The sequence below is a fragment of the Planococcus citri genome, chromosome 4, assembly GCF_950023065.1.
Source record: "Planococcus citri chromosome 4, ihPlaCitr1.1, whole genome shotgun sequence".
NCBI classification, from domain to species: Eukaryota; Metazoa; Arthropoda; class Insecta; order Hemiptera; family Pseudococcidae; genus Planococcus; species Planococcus citri.
The window spans coordinates 69,421,887-69,437,592 of record NC_088680.1 but is presented as its reverse complement, the minus strand read 5'-3'; the positions used below and the strand labels follow the sequence as shown (position 1 = coordinate 69,437,592).

Below are 15,706 nucleotides of genomic sequence, written 5' to 3'. Positions count from 1 at the left end.
TTTAGTAATTTCAAACCATTTTCAAGTTATTTAGGGCAAAAAAATATTTGTGGTAAGTGCACAAATGAAAAAAAAATCGTTTTTGCAATTACCCCGAGTCGGGTTTTTCTGGGGTAATTGCAAAAACGCAATTTACGGCCAAACTTTAAAAAAATTTCAAATTGCGATATCTTACCTTAAACTTTAATCCTTCATGACCCTAAATCGTGAAAATTCCAGGTAAATCAACAGTTTTTTCTATTTCACATGCATTTTTAAAAAAAAAAACACCTCTCACTTTACTTATGAGTGATTCCAACATTCTTAGATAAAAGTGTTTGCTAGGGAGCGACAAGTTGAACCCTGCGAGTTGTGACCAAGTGAATATGTCGGTAAAGGTTGTTGCTTCGACACCCTCTAGTTGGCATAACCAGAAAATTAATATTTTTTTGCATGAGGTCACAATTTTGCAATTACCCCGTTTTTGCAATTACCCCACTCTACCTTACCAAAATAATACCATTGAAAATTATTTCGGTATTGGTATCTTGGTATCTACGAGTATTAATACCTTTTCAACAAGTTTATTGGTATTTTGAAAATTGGTACTTCGTCTGTCTGCTAATTGGTATTGGTAAAATGGTATTCGTAAATTTTTTCAAAATTTGCCGGTATTGCCGGTATTGGTATTGGTATTGGTATTTAAATATTGGTCGTACAGTCCTGGCTTCGCATATATGTGGGTAGCGCGAGGAGAGCACTGTAACACAGTGCGCTGAGCCGCTGAGTGTGCTACGTTGTGAAACATGCTAGATGCCACATTACCACATATTGTCTTTGAACCTGAGGGGTATGGGCGGTTGTATATCCGGTAAAGTGGCATCACCAAACTAACCCTATTTTTGGAATGTACGTCCCTGTAGGATATCAAATACAGCAATGTTAAAGTGGCATCCGCAAAATTATGCCACTTTGTAAAAAACATGCTAGTTTACCATTCAACAACAAAAAAAGATGCCACTTGGGCCCTGAACAATTGTATATATATATAGGTATTAGTATCCAGACATGTCAACTATTGAGTGGGTTAATTTTACTATACAAGTGGACTGACCAACTTCTCAACTATAGTTGACAAGTCATGGGTTAATTTTACTATACAAGTCAACTATGAGTTTTCAGAAACTTCCACCAGAGGGCGCATGGCTTAGAAATCAAGGCGCGAGGACGAACGCAGGGTCTACAGTCAATTTGTAGTGAGTAGAATGCGATGTGCTGGTGGAGATGTATGCAAATACATCGATCCTGAGTGTACACGACAACAAATTTGACTTGAAATTTTTCAGTATTTTATTGGCCTATGGAAAATTTAAAAGCATCAAAAAATTTTATGCTGTTTAAGCTTTCTTTTGGTGTCTTAACTTTCTCAAAATTCAAATTACTTTGACTCCATTTTCAAAAATTTTCTTCAAAATTTAGCCTAAAAATCTGATTACTTTTTTCAAAACATAGATTTTTTAAATATTAGACTGAATCTGCAAATAAAATTTTAATAAGTGATTTAGAACAGAAATTATACCAATTTTAAAATTTTGTTCACTTTTCTGCATATATGCCAAGCATAGTTGACATGTCTGGTCGCAAGCAAATATATCTATAGACTAGACAGTTTATTCATTTGTGCAATTTTTAAGAAGCACTCAATTATGAGAAAATGTGACTAATTTTCAGGAATATTTACCAAATTGGTCGAATGGAAAGTGTGGATTCCATTAGGACGTCTATCATATTCGGTTTTTCTGATCAACATACCTGTTCTGCTGCACCATGTTTCATCTCAGAGACGACCAGTCTCACTTACAAATACGTTGAATGTAGTGAGTATACCTATGGGTATTTAGACGTTTTAGACTTCATAGATCACTATTTTGAGGATATACACGGCGATACGTTTTCGCCTCCGATTTGGAGGCGAACAGGAGCGTATACTACATGTGAAACGGAAGCGAAAAAGCCGCGCTTAAAGATACCAATTTTTGTCCGGAGGTGAAAATGACCATACACATATACGGATAAGTATACATTTTAGTGCAATCATGTCAACACCAAAATCGCCACTCGTAAATCCAAAGAATAAAAACAGTTTCTTTTCACCTCCGAATAAAACTTGTCCCTCTTAATGTGCTCTTACCAATTTCTGTATGAGAAGCCTAATTTTGAAAAGCACACACTCGCAGGACGATTCTAAAAACAGGAGGCCAAAAATGTAGGTACCTGCTTTAAATTTTTATATGTAGATTTCCCAAATAACCCTATCACGCTGGGAAGTTTTTCTATTTTTCAAAGTTTCATAATGGAACATAAAACTGAGTAATCGCACTGAATTAACAGTAAAATGTGACAACCTAATACATAATGCTATGCTAAAAATTCGAATATTTTATTCCTGTAGGAATTATCAGGTATTTATTCGTTGAGAAAAACTACAAAATATATTTTTTAATAGCAAAACCTCACTGTTAAGTAAAAAATGTAGGATTTAAAAAAGATTGAATGCCCGCAGTATTCTGAAATAACTAAATTAGGTAAGTAGGCACCTAGTTGAAATAAATTCAAAATTAATGTTTTTTTAAAAAAAATTTATTGCACCCTAGTGACAAAAATATATGAGAGCGTTTTCGCTAGTGACTTTTTAGGACCACTTCACTATAGCGTTTTCCCTGGCGAATAGCGAATCCGCTCTACAAGGTATGCTATTCACTGTAGGGGGTAATGTGTAGCTGGAACAAGTAACCAAACAAAAGAAAAAGATTCCTTTTGTGACAAAACTACACCCACAATTAACAGAAATATGAATGTGTAGGGTAGGCGCCTAGGTACTAGGTAGTATGTTGTAGTTGCACAGAAAAGTCATTATCTCCAACTAAAGAGTGATGGAACCAGTTTTCTTCTCTACTTTCTCTGGGATGTCTTTGGTTCTTGCTGATCTCCTCCTACCCCGCGTATCTGGTACTGTTGTAAGGGATGTTTGTCAACTTCATTTACAGGAGTACACCACTAGTCCAGGTTTAGAAATTGGTATTAAATTAAGCATATATGGCAATCGATCCTCGTTCAGGGAGGTAATTTTTTTTGATCAATTTCGAGAAATTTATCCACCCAAATATATGTATCTGTAGCCAATAATTTTTCTAATTTTTTGAGATGTGTTTGAACAGTATGTGATATGTTTATGAAAGTGAAATATTTTTTTAAAAAATATAGGTATGTATTTTTATCCCAAAATAGTGTTGTATCAAATGTGATTATTTAAAATAATTGCAAAAAAATTAATCGACAAAAAATAATTGCTGTCTGAATTAATCATTCAAAAATAATCGATTATAATCGAATTTGGAATAAATCATGCAAAAATACAACGTTTTTTTGTATTTTGGACCCATTTTTCCACAAAATTTTTGATTTTACTTTCATTTTCATAAAATAACGAAATATTTTTCAAAAAGTACCTCTCATTTATTGGATGTGCGATTTTTTGCCAAAATAATCGATTAATTCATCCTTGATTATCAGAAAAATCGCATTTGCATTACATTTCACCTTGATTAATCGATTATTTTCATAATCGATTATAATCGGATACAACACTAATCCCATACTAAAGACTCAATCTTCAGGGAGGGAGATGGAGAAAAAATGAAATTTTTTAGGGATGGAGACGAAAAAAAAAAATGAAATTTTTCAACTTTGTCGAATGAAGCATCAAAATAAATGTTTTTCAACCTTCTAAATTGAAATCCATTTTAGAATTAATTATTTAATTCAAGTTCCTTTTCGCGAAAAATTCAACAGCAAAATGTTAAAAGATGTTTTCGTAGCTAAACTATTCCAAATTCTAACATGTATCACAAAAATGCTAGCGAAAACGCGAAATGCTGAAGTAAATTAATACCGGAAATAGCGTTTTCGCTTTTCGCTCTCAAAAACGCCAGCGGTTTTGCTTTTTGCCCTCAAAAATGCTCTGTGATAAAAACTGTCAGTAGCGGTTTCGCGTTTCGCTATCCGCTGTCATTTCCGCCATGTGAAAAGAGTTCCAGATAGCGTTTTTAATGGCGAAAAGCGAAAACGCTAGCGACTTTTTAGGACAAACTAGCTATCCGCCAGCGTTTTCGCTAGCGGATCGCGTTTTTCGTTGTCAATTGGGCAATTCAATTCAACGGGATTTTTTTCAGGTATTTTGGATTATTGGTGATCCAATACTGATCTATTTTTTGGGATTAATTTTTCATTTGTTCATCGAAGCTCCAATTTTAAATTTGAACGCAGCCATCAGAAGACGACTATTGAAGTATGTACCCACAATGTGCATGCTTCTTATAGCAATTCATGTTACCTATTATATTTTTTTCTACGCAGCAATATTTTTAAACATACCTACTTTTGATTTTGTTTGTTGTAAATAGGTGTTTGCATGACCATAACTCGACAAGTCAAAACCTAGGCAACAAATCTCAATCGTCAAAAAACAAAGGCGAATGATCAAGGCAAATATGTACTGTTCGTGAGGATTATTTTTCCAAAATGAATAAATAAGACTCCTTTGGATAGGTGTTACGGGTGATTGAATGAAATAAAACACACCTACCTACATGTTTATCATTTTATTTATTAACCTATTTATTTGCTTGCCTATTTATTTTTACTTAAGTGTTCATTTATTTTCGGTGAATCCAAGATGACGCGAATACTGTCTGATGGATTTTGTTTATTTATCTTATTTATTTATATATATTTTTTTTGTTAATTACGTTACGTTCGTTTGAATAAAGTTCGTAATTCGATTCGTATGATGCATGTGTACGGGGTGTCCAGGGAGTGGTGGTACGAATTCAGATTTGGAGGTAACCGGATACGAGTAGAATAAAACGTAAGATAAAACAAGTTGCCTGTGTTGAAAATTGAAGGGGCAAACCACGTTTTCAAAATCCTAGAGCCAAAATCCAATTTTGACCATGGGAGTCGATAGTACATTGAAAAATGAACAAAATTTTCTATTATGACTTTTTGACCAACTTAAAAATTATTGAAGGGACGAAAAATAATTTTTAAATCGCGATGAAAAAAATGAATCCGAAAATAAATATCAAGTAGGTAGGGCTACCTGCTACCTACTTCAAAAAAAACAAAAAAAAATGTTATGAGTTATGATCAATTTTGTTTCTCACTCTAAAATTTGAAAAATTTTTGAAGCTCTACAATATTTTACTTTACTTTTTCCATTAACGTGCCTTTACTACGACAAAAGCCAGAGGCACAGCAGGTAAAAAGGTTCAAAGTCCACTGGATGAGTCATATCCTAATCTGAAGTTTGTTCCACCACTCCCTGAGAAAACGCGAGTGTAGATGTAGAATAGGCAGAGAAAGAAGACTGGTTGGCTGGGACTAATAAACAGTCTATAGCTGGTACAAATCGGCATGGGTTTGAACCGGGCATTTGTGGATTAGATATCATTTGTTATACCTATGTTCAGTTTTCTGTAGTTCAAATTGAAAATTTCAAAGTGAGTTATTAATTTTCTTTTTTCACAAACCGTTTCTAAAAAAATTAGATCAATTTCCATTATCAAAATTTCATCTGACATTTGAGAACTTGGAAATTGCTGGCAGTATTTTTGTAGGTGTAAAGTGCCATTTTCTCGCAATTTTTCGGTATTATTTTTTGAAAAATTCTTTGTAATTTTTGGCAAATTGAGGGTAATTTTTTGATAAATTACTGGAAATTTTCGGTAAATTACTCCACTTGTGAATTTTGAAAAATGAACAAAATTACTCACCAGTTAGGTATGTCTTTGATCAACTTGAAAATTGAACGGACTACAAAAGGATTTTCAATTTCAAAAAAATCGCGATGAAAAAAATGAATTCGGAAGTAAATAGGTATGTATTATTGAGTACCTACTTCAAAAAAAAAAAAAAAAAAAAAAAAAAAAAAAAAAAATTGTAATGATAATTTTTTTTCTTATTCTAAAATTTGAAAAAATTTTTAAGCTCTCTACAATTTAGGATTTGTTAAAAATTTCATTAAATTCACAATTTTCGGTCTACAAAAACGTCTCAAATTTTAGACTAAGAAAAACAATGATCATAACAAAATTTGTCTATTTTTTGACGTAGTACATTTATTCATTTCCGCATTAATTGTTTTCATCACGTTTTTTTGAAGTTGAAAATTATTTGTTGCAAGTTGAGCAAAACGTCATAATAGGTCATTTCGTTCATGTTTCCAAAGTACTACCGACCTCCAGGGTCAAAATTATATTTAGGCTCGTAGATTTTTGAAAATGTATTTTGCCCCTTCAATTTTGAAGATAGGTCACACCTACTCATGACCTTTTTTCTTAAAGTTATTAGTGGTACCCGGTCGTATCCAAATCTGAAGTTTGTTCCACCACTCCCTGGACATCCTGTATAATAGGTACTACTGCTGACCAATACTCTGCCAGTAACTAAAAATTATGTGTGAGAGTGCTCAATACGGTTGAATCCTGAGGTATTCGGTGATGAAGGGAGTCGAGGGAAAGAGAGATAGCGGTGTAGGAACGATGGTAGAAAAGGTAGAAAGATGGAAAACGCGAGTGTAAGATAGATTGAGAGTGAGATGACTGGTTTGCGAGACTATATTGGTTCCCTAGCTTGACCTTGAAAAGCATCAGCATCTGGTTCTGTTTCCTTTATTATTCGTTCAGTGTCGCAACGTCACAGTGACGTCACTTGACGGACAGCAGTGCTGCTGTGCTGTGATTGGCTGAAATCATTCATTTTGCATCAAAGATGGCCGACCGATTTCATCTGAGCGAAGCGCGTATATGGATTCCTTACTTGGAAACTGGTCATGCTGAAAAATACGCCTCTCTGATTGGCTGTAGGAAGGAACGCGCTACGCTGTTATCAGTTATCAGTTACATACGCGATTACCAATAATTAATAAATTACCTATAATAATAATACAATTTTAAATTTGCAAGACTTTTATTGTACATATATATATTGGCACATTTGAAAGAGTTTTCATATCTATCAATTTAATTGAACAAAAACCATTTGCCGGTGATTTGCTTTAGCTAAATGTATTTAGTGAATCAACAGTTCAACACAAATGTAATGCAATAAGCGAGATTCACATCCTAACCTAATGTGTAAATGTGTAATGTACTTGTAAAATATGGTCACTACTCCCAAGTCCAAACTTTACACTAATTCACACTCAATATCAAATATCAAAATCCGCCTTATCACACGCATTTGCTCGCTGCATTACGTACATTATACTATACTTGAATAAGGCCAAAGATGTGTTTATTTCACCAGGAAACAAATACTAATTTGACATCACAACTTCCTCGCGAAAGTTGATAAGTAACATGTCTTGTCAATATGTGCAAATAACAAGGGCTGTCCAAGAATTTTTCTATATCGACTCCGTTATTTAAAATAAAATTAGCACATTGTGTTTGCGTTCCTTTTTCAAAAAAAAAAAAATCCTCTATTCTTTAATGTTAATATTTCAAGTAACACATTTTGACATTTTTCATCGATTTTTGGAATTAGGAAAAAAAAACATGAATAATTAATTATTATTATTATTATTATTATTATTATTATTTGCGTTAATTGCGTTTCACTTCACACTTCACAAACGCGCGATGATAACATGCAAAATGCTAACTCCTTAGAAAACGCCCACTGGCATTTTGGCCAATCATAAGGCAGTATTTTGTAGCATGACCAGTTTCCAAGTAAGGAATCCATATACGCGAGTGGGCGCTATTGAAATACACTTCACTTCTTTCTTCTGTCTACTTGTATAGTGTGTACTACGTGTATGTAATCAACTTCGCTGTTGTTATTTTTATTGATAAATGATCAAAAAATTGTTATCGAAGTGAATCAATTGTAGGTATATTTAATGCAGTTCTGAAAGTAAGTATTATTATCTCTGTAGTTAGTTATTTTACACACGTTTTATATAAGTAGGAGTATTAATATTTGCAAGATCAGCTGAAAATGTATATTATAGAAGATAAAGTATGTAGCATCCTTTATAGTAGGTTCGGCCTCAATTCACAGATTTATAGTGAAAATCATCAAAACTCAACCTTTTCGATCTATCCAATAGAACCGTGAAGTCGTGAAGAAATGTCACTAATCACAATTATTTTGCAGTGTAAATTTCGTCTTTATAACTCCATTTGATGAAGTTTCAAAAATCTGCTGAAGGCTCGAGGAACTTTCAAAAATTCGCTGGAGGGTCCAAAACGACTTGAAATCCACCAGCAATCGACTTCGCAACTTATTGAAATTAGTTTATAGAATAAATTTTTGCTTTTCACCTTAGCATTCTATGAAATGTTGTGAAAATTTCGAGTTTCATAACTCCACTAGAAGCTTTAAAAATTTTCAAAAGTTACTGGGGTCTCCAAAATTACTTATCAAGATTCCTTAAACCGCTGGAGGTTCTCAGGTTCTAGAACTGCTCAAAACGATCTGAAACCGTTTCAAATCGATTTGGCATATTGATAATTGAGTAATCCCAAATTTCACTTCTCTTGGTTAATTTGCTAAAATTTTGATATTTTTTCTTCGCATTTTTGGCCTAAATTTGATTTTTAAAAATTACCAAAAATCTAAAGATATAGGTACACTTTTTTGATCTATCTTTGTCCAGTTCAGAAAATTTTGTCCGAGTACTACGTTGGAAAACTAAATCTGCGATTTCGGTTGACCTGTCGATCAAAATGGCCGCCGCGCCGTTTTGTTAACCAGTAACACCATAACTTTTTCTTATAGAAAGTTTGCTTCAAAGCGTTCCTTTGAATTTTTCATTGTAGAAAAATGTTGTCTCAAGGATCTAGGGGGGGAGGGGGTGCTGGTTCATTGGTTAACTTATTTCTATTGTCATATGCTGGACAATTATTTCTATCATTTTAATTGAATTTCCAAAATTTACCAAGAATTGAGAAATTACTCGTACATAGTTTCAGGACCAATTTCCATCATTTTTACACGAGTTGAAAAATTGTCTAAAATTTACAAAATCAATTTGGCAGCTGAAATTTTGTTTTTTTCCCCTCTTGAAAACTTTGATCTCGTCCGAATCGGAGGTGAACACCTCGTTAGCTTCCCTCGTAAGCTTTGGCAGAACTGAGAAAATTGTTTCCTTGCAGATTGAAACTCATAATTCTTAAGAATACTCATCTATCTCAGGTGACTCGGCAATCTAACTTCGATTACTGAAGGGTCATTCCACGTCAATTAAACCAAGAAGTGGAAGGAAGATTTGGCGATTTTTTTTGTAATTTTTCCTATGGAAAGATCTTTTGAAGGCACGACCAATGGCGCAAATCGCAGCCCTCTAGCCCATTTTTAAAGGCAGCCAAGGGGTGTCAAAGTTTTCAGTGAACCTAAAATATCAGCCAAATCAGTGTTGCCACTTTTTTCGTGCGAAAAATTAGCTCAAAAGTTTTGAAACGTAGTTTTCACATCGTTCTGACTATCAAAAATTCTGAAAAAGATATTATGGACAACTTTTCATGCTGAACGACATATTAACAAATTGGGATGGCATTATGTGGTAAAGTCGATTTAAAAAAAAAATTGAAAATTTGCAAAAAACACAATTTTTTGATTGAAAACATGAAAACAAGTTTTGATAAGTGAAGTTGACCTATTTGACCCCAATTTTTACGTATCTAGGGTGGTTCATGTAAAATTTTTTTTTGAAATCTCGATGTCTTACCCCCTAAGTTTGTTCCTTTTGATGAAAAAAAGACACCATAAAATTTTTGTTGAAAAATATTGATATTTAGAGGTCGCGCACAAGCGTTGAATGTTGAGAGCAACGAGCGCGCGCAAGCACAATACTTCCCACGACGGCGCCGTGGGAAACGCAACAAAGCTTGACGGGGTTGATTTGGCGCAACTATACTGAAAGTGACATCCCCACCACAACTTATTACGTGATACTAATTTTTTTTGGATTTTTACAACAACCATTCCAAAGTATTGATTATGATTTTTTGGCTGTAGAATTCATTTGAACCTGAATTTGAAATTTATCAATTGAAAAATTCCATTTTCATAAAGTAACAGCTTTAAAATTAATAATAGTCAATAAAACATCAACTTGAAGTGCTGAACCTTATGAAATATTCATATTTGAACGTAAATTTATCCTATTATGTACATTTTTTCCCGTCGATTACCAAGTAGAACTTAATAGGTAGCAATACAACCTTAAATTCATACTTTTTTCTTTACCTTTGAAACCATTTGTATTTCCTCCTTCAGTGAGCTTCAGATTTGAAAAATTGTCATTGACTCTTCATTAATAACATCTTGAAAAGCCCACAAATGACTGGCCTTACTTATTATAAATTGTAGAGGGGATAACGTTGTGTAATAGTGCTTCGATTCAACGAGGGAACGCAACGCTGCATTCCCCGGCGCGCAACCATGGGAAGTTTTCGTGTGACGCGCTCATACCTTCTCAACCTTAAACTCTCCTGCGCGACCTTTAAATATTATTTTTTTGCCCTGAAATTTTTTTGTGAAGTGTTTTCTAACCAAATGGAACACTTCTAGTGGGTAAGCCCAAAAAATTAAAGCATAAAGTTTTTTCTATTGTTTTTTGAACCACCCTCGTATCCGTTGAAAAAGTTGAAAAAACACTTTCACTCGATGAATTGAACTCCTCACAAAAAAATCAAAATTCGAAAAAATTCAAATAAAAATGAACAAATTTTTATTTTTTTGTTGTGAGTGTGATTTTTATCAACTTTTTCATGAAATACGTCAGAAAGAGAACAAAATAAGACAACTGAATAAATTTAAACTTTTTTTGATGTTTGGAATTGAAAATTGAATTTTTTTCAAATTTTGATTTTTTGAGATGAGTTTATTTTGTCGAGTGAAAGAGGGTTTTCAACTTTTCCAACGGATACTTGAAAATAAGGGTCAAATGAGTCAACTTTACCATTCCAAATTTTTTTTTCATGTTTTAAATTTTTTAAAATCATTTTTGCGACAAGACGATCCCAATTTGGTCAATTTTACCAAATTGACCAAGAAAGTTGAATTTTGGGATATACCCTATTTTTGACATGCCAAATCGATTGGAAACAGTTTCAACCCGTTTTGAGCAGTTCTGGAGCCTCCAGCAGATTTTTGAAACTCGAAATTCCTACAAAATTCCATCAAATTGGAGTTGTAAAGCTAAAATTTATTTTAAAAACCAATTTAAATACGCTACGAAGTACTGCAGTTGAATTTCAAGTCGTTTTGGATCCTCCAGCGACTTTTTGAAACTTTAAATTTTCAAAAAATTTCATCAGATGAAGATGGAAATCTGAAATTTACTCTACACTCCAATTTTAACACCCTCTGAAGACGACTTTAAGTGGGTTCAAGTCATTTTAGGGCCTCCAGCGACTTTTTTGAAAATTACTGGAGCCTCCAGTAGATTTTTGAAACTTGAAATTTCCCCAACATCAATTTATCAAATGGAGTTGGCCAGCTGAAATTTACTTCGCAGACCACATGGTGGTTTCAAATGGTTTTGAAGCTTCCAGCTACTTTTAGGAAATTTCAATATTCGCAAAAAAACGCCATACAACTTTTCAAAAAGTTGCTGAAGGCTCCAAAACGACTTGAAATTCACCAGCAGTCAACTTCGTAGCGTATTGAAATTAGTTTGCAGAATGAATTTCGACTCTCCATTTTAGTTTGATGATATTTTGGGGAAATTTCAAGTTTCAAAAATCTACTGGAAGCTCCAGTAATTTTCAAAAAAGTCGTTGGATGCTCTAAAATGACTTGAAATCCTCCAGAAGTCGTTTTCAGAGGGTGTTAAAATTGGAATGTAGAGTAAATTTCAGCTTTCCATCTCCATTTGGCATTTGATGAAATTTTGTGAAAATTTATAGTTTCAAAAATCTGCTGGAGGCTTCAAGAATTTTCAAAAAGTCGCTGGAGGATCCAAAACGACTTGAAATTCACCAGCAGTCAACTTCGTAGCGTATTAAAATTAGTTTGCAGAATGAATTTCGACTCTCCATCTCAGTTTGATGAAATTTCGGGAAATTTAAAGTTTCAAAAATCTGCTGGAGGCTCCGGTAATTTTCAAAAAGGTCGTTGGTTGCTCTTAAAATGACTTGAAATCCACCAGAAGTCGTTTTCAGAGGGTTTTAAAATTGGAGTGTAGAGTAAATTTCAGCTTTCCATCTTTTTTGATGAAATTTTGTGCAAATTTAAAGTTTCAAAAATCTGCTGGAGGCTTCAGGAATTTTCAAAAAGTCGCTCGAGGATCCAAAACGACTTGAAATTCACCTGCAGTACTTCGTAGCGTATTGAAATTGGTTTTTTTGAATAAATTTTAGCTTTACAACTCCAATTTGATGGAATTTTGTGGGAATTTCGAGTATCAAAAATCTGCTGGAGGCTCCAGAACTGCTGAAAACGGGTTGAAACCGTTTCCAATCGATTTGGCATGTCGAAAATAGGGTATGTCCCAAATTTCAGCTGTCTTGGTCAATTTGGTAAAATTTTGATTTTTTCCCTCATTTTTGGCCTGAATTCTATTTTCATAAATTCACCAAAAATCTAAAAACGCACTTTAGCACTTGAAATTTTGGCAGATGATAAATTTTTGCATGATCTTTCGATCTACCTTTGTCAAGTTTGAAAAAGTTCATGCAAGTCCTATGTTGAAACGCAAAATCTGCGATTTCGGCTGGCCTGTCAATCAAAATAGCCGCCATTTTGTAAGTAAGGTCAACTTTTTTTTTGGCAAGTTCGCTTTAAAATGTTCCTTTGGATGTCCCCTTTAAGAAAAAAGTTGTCCCGGAGGATCGGCGTGGGAGGGGGTGCAGTTACTCCTATTGTCATATGCCGGACTATACGATTTGCGCCATTGGTCATCCCTTCGGAATGTCTTTCCACAGGAAAAATTTCAAAAAAGTCGCCAAACCTCCCTTCCACTTCTTGGTCTAATTAACGTGGAATGACCCAGGACGGTTTTCGAAAAAAATGCATAAAAAATCTTGAAGTGAAAAATTGTCTAATTATCAATAACCATTCAACCTTTTTGCAACTCAGAACATTTTAGCAAATCTTGCAATTCAGGATTTCTTGACTGTATTGTTAATCATTATACAACACCAATGTTAATCATACAACTAACCTACCAATTTCAATTGCAGGTCACCCACAATGGATTCCGGAGGAATGCACGAATCGCAAGTTCAAAATGAAATACCCTCGGATGAGTTTGTGCTGCATCCCAGATTGCCAAGCTTACAAGAGATGGCGTACAATCAAATAGCCATCGCAGTGTGGTATAGATACAGTTTAACTCCAAGCCAACGACAACGCTATGAAGGATTTCATCATGATGATTGGGCGACTATGAAACTAGAACTAATGGATTGCGATAAACTGATAAAAACATTGGCAATACCTCGACTCACGAAAGAAAACTTGAAAAAATATGTAAAGAGAGTTCGCGAACAAACAATTAGTTGCACCGTATACTTCAGATACAAATTATTATCAGGAAATTTGGAGGAGTATAGAATACCTCAAGTTGATTGGGAGTATTTTGTGTGGCGTCCAGATGGTAAAATCAATTTTAAAAGCACTGCCATTAAAATGCTACATTCGGGCGTGTTGACTGAGGTGCAGAAGTTCGCCATAATGTGCAATTTCTGCCTGGAAAATGAGATCAAAATCTTCGATCTGAAACGCCTTCCTATGGAAACCTTCATCTCAAAAGTAATTAGAGACCGTGATCCGTTATTTTTGCACTGGTTCTGCTACCTGGAGAACGAATCATACAGAATTACACCACACCCATCCTTTCGTTCATATGGTAATCATTTTTTCTGGAATAGTTTGAGTGCTGAAGATCAAGTACCGTTTATGAGTGACCGATTACGTACATTCGAGCGTTCTTACTGGCATGATAGCTGGTTTTACAACATGTCTCATGATGAATTAACAAATTTACTGTTCCATCAACCGGTTCCTGTGATATTAGTTTTTATCAAAAAAATAGAAATGCTTGAGTGGGCAATTATGGCTTGGAAGCGGTGTAAACATAGGATATCTAATGAGCAATTCGTCGAGTTGTTGCACAGCCTACTTGATCGGTCTTACCTTTTTCGTATCCATAAACAAGAGCACAAAATGAGTGTTTTATTGGAAATCTGGAATACGGCCAACGATCACCATAAGAATTATGCTGCTAGACAGGCAAGATTAGGAGAAGCTGTCCTCAATCTACTGGCTGCAGATCCTGATACACGTGTCTGGAAAAAACTAGCACCCAGTTGTTTCAAGTTTCTACTGAAATTTTTATCTTTGACCAGTGCGGATTTCAGGAAAAATCTGATTCCCCGAGGTGACCTCTCATTTATTTTTTATTTTGATTTCCACGTGGTACACGAAATATTTGAGTTATGCTTACCAAATTCCCAAGGTAAGACGGAATTGAAAATTAATGATCCGAGTAACTACAGAATTCGTCCTTATTTTTGTAAAATTTTATACACTGTCGAAGATCGGGATGAATTGAATAGAAGATTGTTGCGTTCCGTTCAAAACTTGAATATTCCTTCAAAAGATATTCTGCAAAAATTCATCGAGTCATTGATTGTAGCCAATAAAAGAGAATACAAAACTCATTATCCCTATAATAGCAATGATGAATCTGATTTTCTCGGATTGAGTAAATTCATTAACAAAATTCTGCAAGAAAATGTATCTACAGTGTTGAAAATGAAAGAATCGTACTTTGCTTCATTAATTTCTGCCACCAGTGATCCGTATGAACGCTACTGTAGTTTGAATGAACTGAGCATACTCATTGAGCAGGAGTTTGTACATGAACATCAACAAGTATTAAAACACCGATTAGTTAAAATACTCCAAAAAACAAGTGTTGAACGATGGGTTTGGATTATGCAGTATTATGGAATTTACAAACGTGTTTTTTCGTGGTGCTTTGAAAATGACGAAAAAATGTTTCTGCAAGTTAAACGTTGCATACCAATTAAACATATTATTCGTGATGTTTCTAATAGAACTGCGCGGGGATTCGCGTCTTTCATTATCTTGAAGAGATTTCTGTTGTGGTACTTCTCCGATATGGAGGAAGAATTTATATCTTTTAAATTAGGTATGAGGAATGATTACTTGGAGAGATTTCTGGAGTGGTACTTCGTCGGTGTACAGAAAGAAATGCTATCTTTTAAACCACGTATCCTGATGAATCGTTCTGATCAAGTATTAGAACTCGTACAGGAATTGGACAAGCAGCTTCCTAGAAAATTTTTGCAGTGGATGGGCCACCCTGTTGATCTCCGTTTTAAAATAAGTACCTATGACATCGTATCTTTTTTATTTTTCATTTGTTTTGCTATTTTTGCCGTAGTATATGTTCACCCTTAAGCTAATATATTCATAGGTACCTATACATAATGTCTTTAGCTCATAAGTATATTATGTTCTGTGATATAAGGCGTTTCAATTTGTTAGACATCGACGTATGTATCTGTAAAATTCTAATTTCAAAAGCATCTATGTATTTATAGTTCGAAATGACAATTTTAATTCAAGTACTACCTAGTTCTTTTTTTCACACACCATGCCTAAAAAGGGCTTTATCAACTTT

At 34.3% G+C, this 15,706-nt stretch overlaps 2 protein-coding genes across 2 annotated transcripts in view; both read left to right on the top strand.

Annotated features, from left to right (window-relative positions):
- LOC135844731 (nose resistant to fluoxetine protein 6-like) overlaps positions 1–5,983 on the top strand; it is a 36,505-nt gene extending 30,522 nt beyond the window's left edge. Inside the window, exons 11-13 of the mRNA XM_065363055.1 lie at positions 1,711–1,856; positions 4,212–4,327; positions 4,443–5,983. Of these exons, the coding sequence (XP_065219127.1) occupies positions 1,711–1,856; positions 4,212–4,327; positions 4,443–4,518 (338 nt within the window). The 3' untranslated portion in view covers positions 4,519–5,983. The remainder of the gene's footprint in view (positions 1–1,710; positions 1,857–4,211; positions 4,328–4,442) is intronic.
- Positions 5,984–6,114: 131 nt separating this feature from the next.
- LOC135844730 (uncharacterized) lies at positions 6,115–15,615 on the top strand. The gene is made up of 2 exons (XM_065363054.1): positions 6,115–7,959; positions 13,236–15,615. The coding sequence occupies exon 2, from the start codon at positions 13,246–13,248 to the stop codon at positions 15,481–15,483; it is 2,238 nt and encodes a 745-aa protein (XP_065219126.1). The 5' UTR covers positions 6,115–7,959; positions 13,236–13,245; the 3' UTR covers positions 15,484–15,615.
- Positions 15,616–15,706: the final 91 nt, after the last annotated feature.

What these genes read in the sequence shown, in the direction of transcription:
- LOC135844730 (XM_065363054.1), top strand. Translation starts at nt 13,246, where the DNA reads ATGGATTCCGGAGGAATGCACGAATCGCAAGTTCAAAATGAAATACCC.